The sequence below is a fragment of the Procambarus clarkii genome, chromosome 81 (assembly GCF_040958095.1).
Source record: "Procambarus clarkii isolate CNS0578487 chromosome 81, FALCON_Pclarkii_2.0, whole genome shotgun sequence".
In the NCBI taxonomy this organism is placed as follows: domain Eukaryota; kingdom Metazoa; phylum Arthropoda; class Malacostraca; order Decapoda; family Cambaridae; genus Procambarus; species Procambarus clarkii.
In genome coordinates this window covers 16,320,006-16,337,504 of record NC_091230.1, presented here as the reverse complement: position 1 = coordinate 16,337,504, position 17,499 = coordinate 16,320,006, and the positions used below count along the sequence as shown (strand labels likewise).

At 39.9% G+C, this 17,499-nt stretch overlaps 1 protein-coding gene across 1 annotated transcript in view; it reads left to right on the top strand.

The window, feature by feature from the left end:
* Positions 1-615: 615 nt before the first annotated feature.
* The window catches only part of LOC123773060 (uncharacterized), a 161,223-nt gene continuing 144,339 nt past the window's right edge, over positions 616-17,499 (top strand). Inside the window, exon 1 of the mRNA XM_069315198.1 lies at positions 616-3,114. Coding sequence (XP_069171299.1) covers positions 1,950-3,114 — 1,165 coding nt within the window. The 5' untranslated portion in view covers positions 616-1,949. The remainder of the gene's footprint in view (positions 3,115-17,499) is intronic.

The following is a 17,499-nucleotide window of genomic DNA, read 5'->3' as shown; positions in this document are numbered from 1 at the left end:
GAATTGACAGGGTGGACAAAGACAAACATCTTTAGCGCGGGTGGAACACGAACAAAGGGACACTGGTGGAAACTTAATACCCAGATGAGCCACAGAGACGTTAGAAAGAATTTTTTCAGTGTCAGAGTAGTTAATAAATGGAATGCATTAAGTAGTGTTGTGGTGGAGGCTGACTCCATACACACTCTCAAGTGTAGATATGATAGAGTCCAGTAGGCTCAGGAATCTGTACACCAGTTGACTGACGGTTGAGAGGCGGGACCAAAGAGCCAGAGCTCAACCCCCGCAAACACAACTAGGTGAGTACACACACACACACACACATCCCAGGATGCAGCTCGTAATAGCTATTTAATTGGCAAGTACCTATTTACTGCCAGATGAACAGGGGGAAAGACCTTTGCATGCAAACTATACTGTGTTTAATTTTCCTAACACTTTGCAACAGTGATTAAAACAGAATCGAAACTATCTGAAATGAATACAATATAATATTCGAAAGAATTTTATTAGTATTTATTAATTAAGAATAGGGAATTCAAGAAAAATGACAAGTAATATTCTAATAATTGTAATGACTTTTTGTTGAGTGCTTTCATAGATTTCTTTTCTTTTCAGAGTTGATGGAGCCAAGAAAAGGCTGATAGAATGTTAACAGCAATTGGTAAGAAAAATACCAAAATGGGAGGATTATAGAGAACCAATACACGTGAAGAAATATATCAGAACCAGCTCTGATGTGTCACTGACAATAATGTACCCTATAATTAACTGCAATGGTGAGTAGGAAAATAATAGATAAAGTTAATACCAATACGTGGAAAGACAGTAAAAGCAAACTATTAAAAACTCTTCTCCATATTTTTGGAATATCTGAAAAAAAATTACAATGTGTCAGTGGGTGATGACATGGACGCGCGTGACAGTGTCATGAACGTGATAAGCAGTTGACGCAGACAAATACCATCTGCAGCAGACATGTCACATTCACAGTACCCAGCTGGCTCTTGTCTGCTAAGTCTTCAGAGTATCCGGCGGCCGTGGCTCACTGAACATGACACATTTACACTGAACATGACACATGTACACTGAACCTGACACATGTACACTGAACATGACACATGTACACTGAACCTGACACATGTACACTGAACATGACACATGTACACTGAACCTGACACATGTACACTGAACATAACACTGAGTAAGGCTCTCGGGGAAACATTATTGCTCAAAGTCTACACTGTCTTATCATTGTGATGAAACATATCAAATCTATATCTAAGAAACACTATATATCTTATGAGTAAAGCAACATATATAATTAAATGTTGACCTTCGAAACCAAGTCATTGGTCATTCATCGGAAAACTCAACATGCAAAAAAGTGTTCATATATAAGTGAAAATAATTTCTAGTTTTTGTATATAATAATACTGAGACTAGTATAAAACAGTGGTGCTTGTACTTTGTCTATAAATATTGTTTTCAAATCAAAAATACATCTTTTATTAAAAGTGTTGTATCTAAACTGTAATAGAAATATATTGAATATATAATTATTTTAAATCTAAAAATAGTTTGATCTAAAGAAAATCGTGGATAGACAGTGTGTATTTAAATAGTTGAAAATCAAGTTTAGTGTTTATGAAACTTGTTGCACAAGAGTATCAGTTGCACGAAACTTAGTTTATTTTGTACCTGAAAGCGATACTCACTAAGCTCAAAATTTCATATAACTAATTCTGTGAAAAATATCAGAACATATAAAGTCTGTTTTAAATTAAACTCGCCTAAATAGAATCTTCTGATTTTGAGAGAAATTAAATATAGACCTCGAGCAGTGGAAAGAGAAAAATGGCAAGTGTGCAAACCAGTGTATCGATCGCTGTAAAACAAACTTGTTGACTGAGGCAGGAAAGGTAAATTTTGAAGGCAAAAAATCCTCGATGAGGTTTCGTAGCAGAGGACGGAATTCTGAATACAAGTTGGCCATGGCGGAAGTGGGAAACTCGCGACCTGTCTCGACTTTAGCAAGGCCGAAAGTTGCTTCAAATGAGCAAGATCTAAAATGGAAGGAAGAAGCTAAGCCCTCGTCTGCTTCACGTGTCGACGCTGCGAATTCTGTTCAGAGTTCTGAGATGGCAGAGACCGTAAACACGGAGGGACACGTGCGGCCTTTAGCAGAGAAGAAAGTTGACTCTGAGGAGAAAGAGCCAAAATGGAAGAAACGTGATGAAGAACTCTGTACGTACACCTCGAACTTGGTGCACCTTTTCTGCTCTTCTGAGCGCCAAGCAAGTTCAAAACTTTCTCACCACGATGGAGGAGCGTGTCGAGACGTGGGTATAAATGACCCTAACTTGAGTTTCCCGTTTACTAACTTGGCGAGTCACGGAGAAAACTTGGGCCTCTCCGTGTTGACTGAAGTTAGAATGGACTCCTGGAATGAGAATGACGTATTGACAGTCATCGGAGACGCTGTAGCCGATCTCGACGTCACTGTTTCTGATGAAAATGAAGCCTTCACGAGGCACACAAACGACACAAGTAAAAGTTCCCAATATTGGTCCTCGTGTTACTATTCCTCAGCAGTGGAGCAACGTAACGAAGGTCACGGTCCATGGCCACATCAGACGTCGTTGTATAACAATCAGGAAATCTTGACATCAGGCATCTCTGACATCCCTCAGAGAGTTACCTCAAGGAAAAATTGTGTTCAGATCTGCGACGGAACTCTTAAATGTGAGAGCAATCTAGATCTTCAGACAGTACAAGATCAGATTAAAGGAAGTTCACGACTAATTCCCGCCTTGAATCAGGACAGTAAGATCACAGAAGACCAATCCTGCATCTCTCTTCTCCCCCAGACCCCTGACAGCCAGCCCTACCGGCCCACCAGGAGTCAGCGGGGTGGTGGGCAGCATAAAACATCCTCCTTCCAGCCAGCCAGCCGACCATTGGGCAGCGTGCATCATAAAGAGACGTGTAGCCCACCCCACATAACACCTGGGCACCAGTGGGTCACACCCTGGGGCAGACGGTGGGCCATGGGCCCTGTGTGGGTGGTGTGGGTGCTGCTCCTACTGCCCACAATGGCACTGGCAGACTCCGGTAAGTAGTTCAGACTTTCATTCCTCTTCCCTCCTAAGGCAAGTAATTATTAACTTAGTCACATTCGAGTGTAGTGAAAAAAATTACTGAATAGTAAATTAATTTATTATTCATTTTTTATGAGTTATAAAATATGTTCGTTTCCCTCCCTCTCCTTCCATTCAAGTCTCTCTCCCATTCTCCTTCCCTCTCTCTGTACCTCACAGCTCCTTTCCCTTCCATTGCCCCTCTCTTCCTACCTCAAAGCCTCCCTCCCATTCTCCCTTTATTTCACCACCTTCTCTCCCTGTTGGCAAAACAACCTTCAGTAAGGTTGAATCAGTATTATCGATGTTGAATCAGAGTTAATGTACTCAGGTGCAGGGGAGATATAATCCTACACCCCATGTCTTAGTGCTGTCTTTCGCATGTCTTGAAGATGTGTTGAAACACTAAAGCACTTGGAATTTTCGTTAAATTTGTCTTATGTGGATATATATATATATATATATATATATATATATATATATATATATATATATATATATATATATATATATATATATATATACATATATATATATACATATATGGACTAGGTTTTAGGTCCATAAGTATACGAACACTTGCCAACATTTGTGCGAACGCGACGTTGAATCAGTCAATAAAATACTGGTGCTGAGCTGTGCTACACTCCCCGTGATTAACAAAAATTATTTATTGCACAAACAACTATATTTTACTGGAATTAATAGTGTGATGTTCTGATGCAATGCATATTTAATATGTGATTTATAAATAAATAAGTAAATATAGTTATATATATATATATATATATATATATATATATATATATATATATATATATATATATATATATATATATATAATCACGTGTTTGTTTTGGTGATATACACACATAATATATATATATATATATATATATATATATATATATATATATATATATATACATAATATATATATATATATATATATATATATATATATATATATATATATATATACATATATATATATATAAAATGAGACAGCAAATTTCTAAATACTTTCGCATGCCTCAGTTTGCATGCACCACCACACAGCCGTGCACGAAGCCTTGAGAACCTGCAATAGGGCTTAAGTGAAGCGTCTTGCTCCCTCTCCACTCACACCTTCACAGTGTCTTGAATCATTGAATGCTTACCCTTGCTAATATATATATATATATATATATATATATATATATATATATATATATATATATATATATATATATATATATAAATATATATATATATATATATATATATATATATATATATATATATATATATATATATATATATATTATATTGTCAGTCAGATATAACAACACTTATGATGGTTCATGTGTGTTAAACAACACGGAGCGTGGAGATCGGGGGCATTGCTAGTCTTACTTTGTTGTTTTTGACATGTTAATTGGAGTGATAATTAATATGCACGAATCGTATCGGAATTTGCATTGACAAACACTGGTCTACGCGACTGACTACAAGGCGCAGTATATTATTTAGCCGAATCAGTAAATGCTCTGACATCCTCGTATATATATATATATATGAGTAGAAGTAATGTGAGCTCTCAAGTGAGTAATTGACGCAGAATAAAACATTATTCATTAAATAAAATATGCTTTTCCCCATGAAATAAAACAATACTTTAGTTATGAAATAAAACAATATTTGAACCATGAAATAAAACAGTTTTACTTATGTTATACAGGGAAAACAAACACTCAAAAGTAAAAAACAACAACTTATAGTTAAGTTTAAAAGTAGTGAAGATATATAATATATACATCTTGTTATCATGGCATCAAAGATCAGTTATACTCTCTTATTTGGAAGCCGAAAATAAAAATATATTTTGTCCGTAACAAAGTTCTATCATTCATCCGAGCGTGGGAATTGATGTTCCTGCCACCTGTTGATCAATCATTCTGTCATTCACACATTTACTGCTAATTACTCACATCTTTATATATGTCAACGTGTTCGTAAATTCAGTGGGAAAATTAATATATATTGTTCGAGTAGATATTACCATCTAATGGAGATGTATTAATATGAGAGACTTGTAGTTATCTGATGGAGGTTATGTTGAGGTTATTTTGAGATGATTTCGGGGATTAGCGTCCGTGTGGCCCGGTCCTCGACCTGGCCTTGCTTTTGTTACACATCCCCAGGAAGCAGCCCGCAATAGCTGTTTTCCTAACTCCCAGATGCGTATTTACTGCTAACTGAACCGGGACATGAGGGTGAAAGAAACTCTGCCCATTTGTTTCCACCTTCACCGGGGATCGAACCCGGAACCTTAGGACTACGAATCTCAAGCGCTGTCCACTCGGCCGTCAGACTCACAAGACTCTAGCAACCTGTCTTCTCAACAAGTCCGTCTCATTTTGAACCATATAGTCCCTCATAACGTACAGTAGTCCAATGAAGAGTAGCGGCTCAAAAATATCCATGTTTTCTCTGTAACGAAAGTTGAAGAGAGGTGGGTGGGTTGGGTTGGTCCGTTAACACCTTGTATCGTGTACGTTGTGACACGTAAAGAGACTAGGCAGCGTGAAGGACATGAGGAGTTGTGAGGATATTGAGTTGAGTGAGAGGAAAGGTATTAGCAGTGAGGACCTTCTACTTGTGAGGAGTGAGAAAGGGTTAGTGTGAGGGAGGGTTAGTGTGAGGGAGTGAGCGAGGGTTAGTGTGAGGGAGTGAAGGAGTGTTAGTGTGAGGAGTGAGGGAGGGTTAGTGTGAGGGGTGAGGGAGTGTGAGGAGTGAGGGAGTGTTAGTGTGAGGAGTGAGGGAGTGTTAGTGTGAGGAGTGAGGGAGGGTCAGTGTGAGGAGTGAGGGAGGGTCAGTGTGAGGAGTGAGGGAGGGTCAGTGTGAGGAGTGAGGGAGGGTTAGTGTGAGGGAGTGAGGAAGGGTCAGTGTGAGGGAGTGAGGAGGGTTAGTGTCAGGAGTGAGGGAGGGTTAGTGTTAGAGAGTGAGGAGGGTTAGTGTGAGGGAGGGTTAGTGTGGGGGAGTGAGGGAGGGTTACTGTGAGGGAGTGAGGGAGGGTTAGTGTGGGGGAGTGAAGGAGGGTTAGTGTGAGGGAGTGAGGAGGGTTAGTGTGGGGGAGTGAGGAAGGGTTAGTATAAGGTAGTGAGGGAGAGTTATTGTGAGGGTGGGATGACCTGTCACCTTAAACCATCAGTACCATGGTGAGGTACAGAGTACCAGGCAGCTGCCTGGTGACTGTGGGACAGACCAGGCAGCTGCCTGGTGACTGTGGGACAGACCAGGCAGCGTCCTGGTGACTGTGAGAGACCAGGCAGCGTCCTGGTGACTGTGGGAGACCAGGCAGCGTCCTGGTGACTGTGGGAGACCAGGCAGCGTCCTGGTGACTGTGGGACAGACCAGGCAGCGTCCTGGTGACTGTGAGAGACCAGGCAGCGTCCTGGTGACTGTGGGAGACCAAGCAGCGTCCTGGTGACTGGGACAGACTAGGCAGCGTCCTGGTGATTGTGGGACAGACCAGGCAGCGCCCTGGTGACTGTATGAGAGACCAGGCAGCGTCCTGGTGACTGTGGGACAGACCAGGCAGCTGCCTGGTCATTCAAACATAACAGTGATGGTCAGAAAAAGTGACAATGTTCTAGGACTGAATAATACTTGGGCTTTATATGAAAAATATATCACTGAAGTACAATGTCGAGCTGACGCAGTATATTTACAAATAACAGATATATATATATATATATATATATATATATATATATATATATATATATATATATATATATATATATATATATATATATATATATATATATATATATATACGACGCTCCCTAATACTGCTGCACATAGCGTTAAAAAATAAAAAATATATATACATGTAAATAATTTTTGTATAGTTCTTCCGCTTGCCGAGCTGGCAACACTGCCTCAACACCCCTCGCTAAGCCTGGCAACACTGCCTCAACACCCCTCGCTAAGCCTGGCAACACTGCCTCAACACCCCTCGCTAAGCCTGGCAACACTGCCTCAACACCCCTCACTAAACCTGGCAACAATGCCTCAACACCTCTCGCTAAGCCTGGCAACACTGCCTCAACACCCTTCGCTAAGCCTGACAACACTGTATTAACACACTAACATTGATACAATGAATATTGTTGCTTGTGTTGTGTTGACAAGTGTTGTGACTCCCAGGGTTGTATGTCTGATTATGTGGAATAGATCATTGAATAGTTGTGGTCGTGTACTTTATAAAATGTGTTGAGGAGAAATAAAATAAAGCCAAATAGGTTATTGACCAACTACACCAGTTGTATAAAGCTTAAGAGGCGGGAACAGTGAGCTGAAGTCTAACCTCAGTCACCACTTACAGATTATCACAAATAAATTAATTCACAAGACATTAACAGTAACTAATGATTAAGGTCAATAACGCTAGTTGATCAATGGTCATGAGGGGGGCCCAGGAGCTGAACCTCAACTCGCGGGCCCCAAAAAGTGTGTATAAAGTATTCCAGTTAATACAATCCCACGCAAAGTAACACATTCAATTAAAATTCATTTGGGTTTTCCTTAGTATATAAGTAATCTCCAATGAAAATGATTCACCAATTCACCAAAATAGGATTAAATATGCGAAGTTATTTCAAATACAGACTTCATTTACCCCGGCTGGTCATTGTTACAAATTTGCCAAACTATAATGGAGGTAAAACAGCTCACAATACTGAGGGCAAAAATTGCTGCACGCGATCCCTGTCATTTGGACAATGCTGTGATAGTTTGGAACATTTTTGTTTGTTTGCTTTGTTTTAATTTTTTATGTAACTAATATACAAATATACTCACACATACACACACACTCACACATATACATATACATACACACGCACAAAGAAAAAGTCCAAAGGTATGCCACTAGACTAGTCCCAGAACTAAGAGGCATGAGTTACGAAGAAAGGCCGCGGGAAATGCACCTTACGACACTGGAAGACAGAAGAGTAAGGGAAGACATGATCACAACCCACAAAATCCTCAGAGGAATCGACCGGGTAAACAAGGATAAACTATTCAACACTGGTGGGACGCGAACAAGGGGACACAGGAGGAAACTAAGTACCCACATGAGCCACAGAGACGTTAGAAGAAACTTTTTCAGTGTCAGAGTAGTTAACGGATGGAATGCATTGGGCAGTGATGTGGTGGAGGCTGACTCCATACAAAGTTTCAAATGTAGATATGATAGAGCCCTACTGGGCTCTATCATATCTACATTTCAGGAATTTTCTACATCTCTCTACAATTTTCTACATCTCAGGAATCTGTACACTAGTTGAGAGGCGGGACCAAAGAGCCAAAGCTCAACCCCCGCAAGCACAAATAGGTGAGTACACACACACACAGTGTGTAAACAGTTGATGGACAGTTGAGAGGCGGGCCGAAAGAGTAAAGCTCAACCCCTGCAAACACAACTAGGTGAATACACACACACACATCAGAAACCTAAGTAAGGAGGCATTTAGGGCGCTTTACACTGCCTACGTGAGGCCAGTCTAGGGGTATGCCGCCTCATCATGGAATCCCCATCTGAAGAAGCATATAAGGAAACTGGAAAAGGTTCAGAGGTTTGCAACGAGACTCGTCCCAGAGTTACGAGGGATGGAGGTATGAGGAGCGTCTGAAGGAACTGTGCCTTAACGACACTAGAAAAAAGAAGGGAAAAGATGGGGGACCTGATAGGAACGTATAAAATTCTCAGGGGGATTGGCAGAGTGGACAGAGACGAAATGTTCACGCGGCATACCATAGTTCTCCACAGTATACCATAGTTCTCCACAGTATACCATAGTTCTCCACAGTATACCATAGTTCTCCACAGTATACCATAGTTCTCCACAGTATACCATAGTTCTCCACAGTATACCACAATTCACCACGGTATACCACAGTATACCACAGTTCTCCACAGTATACCACAGTTCTCCACAGTATACCATAGTTCTCCACAGTATATCACAGTTCTCCACAGTATACCATAGTTCTCCACAGTATACCATAGTTCTCCACAGTATACCACAATTCACCACGGTATACCACAGTATACCACAGTTCTCCACAGTATACCACAGTTCTCCACAGTATACCATAGTTCTCCACAGTATACCACAGTTCTCCACAGTATACCACAATTCACCACGGTATACCACAGTTCACCACAGTATACCACAGTTCACCACAGTATACCACAGTTCACCACAGTTCTCCACAGTATACCACAGCTTGGAACGAATTTCAGATTTTCTCACTAATAGACAATTCATTTACTGCTCGACAAATATTCATGAAACTCGTTAAAGACTCTTACGGTAGATCTCAATTTGAATATTTCTGTCAGTGTTAACACATGTGTCATGTGTCCTCACGTGTCAGTGTTCTCTTGTGTCAGTGTTCTCACGTATCAGTGTCTTCACGTGTGTCAGTATTCAGTGGGAGAAAGTGCTGAAATACTGGGAATGTCTAGAACACAGACGGCAACCAGAGACATGGTAAAACACCAATGTTATTGAGATCGTCTGAAAGCTCTCAAAATGTACTCACTAGAATGGAGACAAAAGAAGCATCAAGTAATATATTATGGGAGTTACTGGGTGGCCAGGTCCCTAATTTTCACATGAGTATGATCCTTCCGTATGGATCATACTCAGGTGATCCATACGGAAGGAAATGCAGAATAGACCCAGTGAAGAATAATGGTGCCTCAGGCACAGTCAGAGAATACTGTATGAACATCAGAGATAACCGGTTGTTCAATATTCTCTCGCTAAGTATAAGAAATATTGCCGGAACAAAAATGGAAGTCTTAAAAAGATTGGACAGTTTTCTGCAAGAAGTGTCGGACATAACCAGGCTGTTGTGAAAATGTGGGCCTGCGAGCCATTCCAAACAACAACAGCTTGGTTGCTTGGAGCGGCAAGCTGTCACAAGTCCAGCCTGTCCACGGGCCGGGCTTGGGGAATAGAAGAACTTTCAGAACGTCATCAAAGTACCATCCAGGCACGGTGTGTCAGTGTGTCCCTTGTCTGCTAAAGGTTCTCACTGACCGTTGCTTTGTTACACCCGACATTGCTGCCTCCCGTCAAAGTTGTCAAGGGTGCTAACGACTTGTATAGGGTGTTTCAGCTCCTGCTCTTGTCTTTAGATGTTCCACGAACATCTGAAGACAACATATTCACTGTATGTCGAAGCTTCCTATAGTCTGTTAATATGCGTCATGGCAGATCAAAATATTCCTAAGGTAAGATTTAGGTTATCTTAGTCCGACAAAATTACTGATTACGTTCGCCTTCGCATGTTTTCAGAGTTTAAAGTGCAACATAAACACTTTCCATAGTAAATAAATATTCTATTTCTCGTCATGTGTTCTCGCAGCACATCAAAATTTTAGCTAATTGACCAAATCGCTGTGAGACTCGTAAAATTGTCCTTCAAAATTTTCCTCAATACTTCAAAGTTTCTCAGAGTTCACAAAATATTCCTTCTGACCTCACAGAAATATCCCTCACCATTACACCACTCAGTCCAAATTTTCTCTCGGCAATGATCCTGCCTATCACCTGAAGGTTATTAAAAGAGACAGTTTTAACCCAATTAAATGGGGCCACGATAATTGGTGGACGCGTTGCCTTTACCACACCCAGAAAATCCTGAGAAATTCGACAGATCCTGGAAAATGAGGCCGAGTCCACCGGCCTCACAAGACTGCACTCTTTCCCAGACTCTTGCAGCCAATCTGCAATGTTGCAATTTTCGTGTATAATCCTGCAAAAAAGTGTTAATATTAGCAGATTATTTTTTAAATCTCGTAATACATGTCTCGCTTCTGTATTGTATTTATATGCATTACATTTATTTTACTTTTGTTTTTGTTTTACAAAAGTTTGTTTATCTGAGTCTGCGATCGTATCAGGACAAGTTTTTTACATTTAGTTTAACTATTTTTGTCAATTACTACAGGTGTTAGTTCATATGTCCACAAATTTATATATTTGTTATAAATGACTTTTGAATATCATTAATAATATTATTGTGAAGTAAATGAGGGGATATCTACCAACGAGTCAGTGAAAAGTTTAATTGAGCTTGAGGAACCTTTACGATACAGTGATCTACTCAGGTGTGAAATTTGTCAATTCCGGCAGAGGAATGCGATCATGTGTGAAGCTTGTTAAGCGTAGCCGACTTGAAGCTGCGTACCACATCACAGCTTCTGAAGGTCAGGAGAAGAGGTTGAATGTAGGCGATGAGTCACAATAACGTGGCTGAAGTATGTTGACCAGACCACACACTAGAAGGTGAAGGGACGACGACGTTTCGGTCCGTCCTGGACCATGCTCAAGTCGACTGTGTTAATGCAGTAGAAAAATCTGTATCGACCCGAAGGGGGGTTGAATGATGAGGTTACTATGCAGGAGGTCGCTGGAGGAGGACACCGTCAGAACCACAATGATTCTGGCCGTCGACAGGACTTAAACCTTGTGTATCCGAGCAGTTTGTGGTCTTTAAGCCTTAATGACACTGGCAATCGACTGAACTAAAACTTTTCATCTTATAAACCAAAGCCTCTTTCCTTCACTTTTACATTATATCCTTGGGCGAAGTAAGGTTCTCCATATGTATTATATCAAATCTTATGTCAGTCATCCATTTACGAGATATTTAAATTGTTGAACTGATCGAATGTTTCAGACGCCAACCTGATTGTTTTTTTCTTGTTTTACACAACTAACACGTCTTTGTCACTTGGTTGCCTGAAATGAGAATTTTACTTTTGATGTGCTGTTGTCTGTATTAACCTGGAATTGCTGACAATTTATTGGAAACCATTTTGTGTTATTTGGCACTCATTTACCAGATATTTGAATTATTTGATTGATTGTATATTTTGGTTCCAACTTGATACCAAACTAAATTAAATATTTTGCGGGTAATGAAAGGATCATATCAATTGCTGTGTTATTGCAATAGAAAAACCTTTATCGTAGTTATTTGTGACATCTCTTGCTTGCTGGAAACATAAATATCCTAGCCGATTTCTTCTGAATTGGAGAGTCAGATACATCTCTGGATCACTGCTTTGCCACGCAGGACGATAGAATAAGTAAACGAGAAGTGATTCAACAGCCTTTATCCATGGCCGAAAAAAATGTCAATTCTAAACGATTGCGTAGAGTTCCAAGGGCTGCGACTGAAGTATTGTTAGAGCAGACAGCAACACATCCAACTCCGAATCTTTTCTGTAATATTTAGAATTATCCCTTGAACGTTTATAGTTACTTGAAACAGAGTCATCATCTAACAATGTGTTGTTCGTTTCCGTTATATCGGGTTTATTTGATATTATATAGCAATGAGTGAGGGTTTCCGATGTTTTCTCAGAACATATTGATGTTAATAGAGACGAGAAAGAGAGTGTCAGTGTGTTTTTTACTGCTGAACATTATTGTATTTCTGGTGCAGGAAATCCTGTGTTTAGATTGGTGCTCGAAGGTACTGAAGGATTTGCATATGCATAACTGTGAACGAGATTGTGGCGGCCTGTTTTCAAGTGGACTTATCCTGGATTAGATTGAGCGCTATTCAAATATCCTTCTCGGAGATGGAAGATATTTGGCGTTGCTCATTAATGCAATTTCTAATAAGTTTTCATTGTCACTCTTTTCTTAGAATGGCACACCGTTGCAATGTGACGTTGATGGTTGCAACAACTGCAGTGTTTGCTAGCCTGAGTGTGGCTACGTAGGGCTTATGCTAGAGTAAAGTGATCTTCCTAATATACCACTATTATTATTAATTTTATTATTATCATCATCATCTCTACCTTCTGTTCCTTGGATATATAAATTCAGTTATGTGGTGCATCACGTATTGTGCTACGTTTGAGGTCCTTACTGTGTCATCTATATCTATTTAAGACGCTAATCCTTCTGTCTCCATGGTTATAGCTTGAGTAAACTTGTTATTGAATCCCATAATGCAGGTTTTTCTGGCACCGTCCATCTGTAGGGGTTATGTGATGCTGATAAATTATGCGTTTAAGCTGATGCAATTCATCGTTGATCTATATAGTATAACATTAATTTGCAGGCAAGACCAAGACTACTTCATGATATATAATATTGGTTGGGTCTTGAGAACAGACAACCTCTAATATTGGTTGAGTTTTGAGTGCAGACAACCTCTAATATTGGTTGGGTTTTGAGAGCAGACAACCTCTAATATTGGTTGGGTTTTGAGAGCAGACAACCTCTAATATTGGTTGGGTTTTGAGAGCAGACAACCTCTAATATTGGTTGGGTTTTGAGAGCAGACAACCTCTAATATTGGTTGGGTTTTAAGAGCAGACAACCTCTAATATTCGTTCGGTCTTGAAAGCAGACAACCACTAATACTTGAGCAGCTTCGCATGCTCAAATGATTTGAATTTTACGACGTGGACAGATTTATGTAGATAATAAGAAGTCAACATTGACAAAAACGTACTGATCTCAACAACTCTTTGTTTTGATGACTGGCTAAGGTGTTCCTGGTAGTGTCCGCGTAACGACGCTGTGACACGAGCGTGTGATCTTGAAGTGAACAATATGTTGTTCTTGTTTAAGATTCAGTTACTGGGAACAGAAAGTTGCAAGTAGCACCGGCTATGGTGAGCCCGTAGTGGATTTACCTGGCACAGGAGCGGGGATGTATGTGGTGCAGTGAACAATAGATCAGAGAGTTGCCTCTCAATGAACGGAAGTGCGAGAGTTGTCATAAATTGTTATTTATTTTAATATTGTATTATTTACAATACAATTTTATAATTTTTTTAGTTTTTATTGTATTTCATGTTGTTGTTTATTATGTTTCCAAGGAATACACTTCGGCAGAGGTTTTACATCCAGGTGGCGAGTGACTGCTTGTTGCACAGTGGTGAACAGTTTCCAACCTGGGAGGTGTTCCCTTGCAAGACGAGATGGTGAGGGCGCTAACACTGCACATACACTGCTATATATTATTATTATTATTATTATTTTCTATTTTATTATTATTCTTTTTATTAATAATGCTATTATTATTCGTAGTAGTAGTAGAGTAGTAGTAGTAGTGGTAGAATAAGTAGTAGAAGTAGAAGCAGAAGTAATATGTGTTTTGCTTTCCCGTGTATTTCATATACTTTTTGTAATTCGTTTCATTGTCATAATTATTATCTTCACTTTAACCATTTTCGTTTTGAATTTTCTACTATATGTGTCAAAAAAAGTTTTTCAATTAATTGATAAAAAATATTATCACCAGAATTTCCTCCATATGATAAGTTTAATGAATTATGAAAGCAGATTACTGAGCCCAGATAAAACTCCCCAAGAACGTCCAAGTCCAAAGTTCTCTGATAATCAAAATTTTGAGCAGAGTTCTCAGGTTTGTTAACCAGTTATTTGATGACGAATAAAACTGATATTTAAACTTTTTGGCAGAATACGTATGAACAAATATGACAAATACGTACTTTAATATATATACACAGCAATATGAACTCATACAGTCATATATACATATGAACATACATACATACACACATACATACATACATACACACATGTTTACTTATATTCACATATTCTATTCACATTCTTCATTTTTACACCAAACTCACCAAAACGCTCAGCCAATTTTGACACCCGTCTCATCCACACACTCATCCGTACTGATACACCAATCCTCCAAACATTCATAGACACACACTCATTCACACTGACATCCATTCATACTGAAAACCCACCCAGCCACACATTAATCCATTCGCACACTTTACTCATTCACACTCATATCCATACTGTCACACACCTTCACATCCACACACAACCATTCTGAAGCACGTCTCATCCTGACTATCAACCCCTCTCATCCAGACACAAACTCTCCACCTGCTCCTGCCTCTCTAGCATTATCACCCTGTTCCACCACACCTTCATCACTCTCTCTGTCTTCCACGAAAACTCCCTCCTTCTTCTATCGCTTCTTCCCTTCGTCTTACTCTTCCTGACTTTCTCCGTCTCCCTCTCCCTCACTCCGTCCTCAACATAGAGATGTATCAAAACGCTAGAAATTGGTTTTCCTTCCCACACCTGGTGATCACCTGTCCAATCAGACTCCGGGGCCTGGCATGGTAATTAAACTGTCGAAATCACCTGTCTATCATGCTTCAACAGCAAAAAAAGTACTCAGAATGAGTAACTCCAACAAATGTTGATAATTCACTTGGCTCGAATGTTTCGCTGATTGCGTTCGCGGATTATTTTCGAAATTCACAAATTATTTAGGATATGAAATATGTTAGAGTATATATAAAGAAAAATGGTTTCATTTACAAGAAAATGATTGAATAATAACGAGAATTAAATACACACACACTCACACACACACACACACACACACACACACACACACACACACACACACACACACACACACACACACACACACATGTGCATGTTGCCTGCCTGCACACACACACAGGTACCTGTTGATTGACGGTTGAGAGGCGGGACCAAAGAGCCAGAGCTCAACCTCCGCAAGCACAATTAGGTGAGTACATATATATATATATATATATATATATATATATATATATATATATATATATATATATATATATATATATATATATATATATATATATATATAAGACAAACAACAACAGTAATAATATTAATAACACTAATGCTTCTTATGACCGCCATCTCTGACAACGTGGGCAGAGTACCAACGTGGCCAGAGAACCAACGTGGCCAGAGAACCAACGTGGCCAGAGAACCAACGTGGCCAGAGAACCAACGTGGCCAGAGAACCAACGTGGCCAGAGAACCAACGTGGCCAGAGAACCAACGTGGCCAAAGAACCAACGTGGCCAGAGTACCAACGTGGCCAGAGAACCCATGTGGCCAGAGAACCATCGTGGCAACAGAACCCACGTGGCCAGAGAACCCATGTGGCCAGAGAACCAACGTGGCCAGAGTACCAACGAGGCCAGAGAACCAACGTGGCCAGAGAACCCATGTGGCCAGAGAACCATCGTGGCAACAGAACCCACGTGGCCAGAGAACCCATGTGGCCAGAGAACCAACGTGGCCAGAGCACCAACGTGGCAAGAGAACCCACGTGGCCAGAGAACCCATGTGGCCAGAGAACCCACGTGGCCAGAGAACCCATGTGGTCAGAGAACCAACGTGGCAAGAGAACCCACGTGGCCAGAGAACCCATGTGGCCAGAGAACCAACGTGGCCAGAGTACCAACGTGGCAAGAGAACCAACGTGGCCAGAGAAACCCATGTGGCCAGAGAACCAACGTGGCAAGAGAACCAAGAGAACTCGTCTGCTGCTTCACTACCAGACAAATGTTTGAGAGAACTCTTCCTGAAGACATTCAGAAAACATTTGACGTTCTGATTGTACCGTTCTCTTGTTCCCAACCGCCTGATCCCTTTGTTCTGTTTTAAGTAGTTATAGAATTCCTTTTCATGCACATCCTGTTTATGAACAAATCCACAAGGGCCGTGACGAGGATTCGAACCTACGTCCGAGAGCATTCCAGACGCTGCCTAAATCGACTGAGCTACGACATGGTCAAAAGGAGTTGAAACCGAAGTTCTACTGAACTTATTGGATTCTGCAGCCTCTCAGAGAGGCTGCAGGATCCAATAAGTTCAGTAGATGCATCACGCAATTGTGATTTCTGTATGTACATCCTGTTTCTGTACGTATTATGTACATGTTTAGGCAGCTATAAGGATCTTGTTTACCAATAGATAAAGGAGTTCTTGTTAAAGTAATTAATAGTCTTGTTTAGATAGGTCATTGATTCTCATGATATTACAAGGTTATTGGTGAGGTGATTACATGATTCCTGTTAAAGTAATTATTGACTTTTATATATAAATGTTTGCAAGTATCTCTGATAAATACGAACATGCTTTTTCATTAAGCAGCTTAATCCTCTTTACTTACGTATTAATATGTTTTTGTTTCAGCAGTATAATCCGTCATAATTTATAAGGTTAATCCTTCTTGTTCAAGAAGCAACATAATTCATGTTTAAGTAGCCCAATATTTTTTGCATAAATAGTACCATGCTTCATGCTTATATAGTAGCATGCTTCTTGCTTATATAGCATGCTTCTTTCTTAAATCTTCTTCTATCTTCTATTTTATCTTTTGCTTAAATAGTACCATGCTTCTTTCTTAAATGCTTCTTGCTTAAATAGTACTATACTTCTTGCTTAAATAGTACAATGCGTCTTGCTTTAATAGTACTATGCTTCTT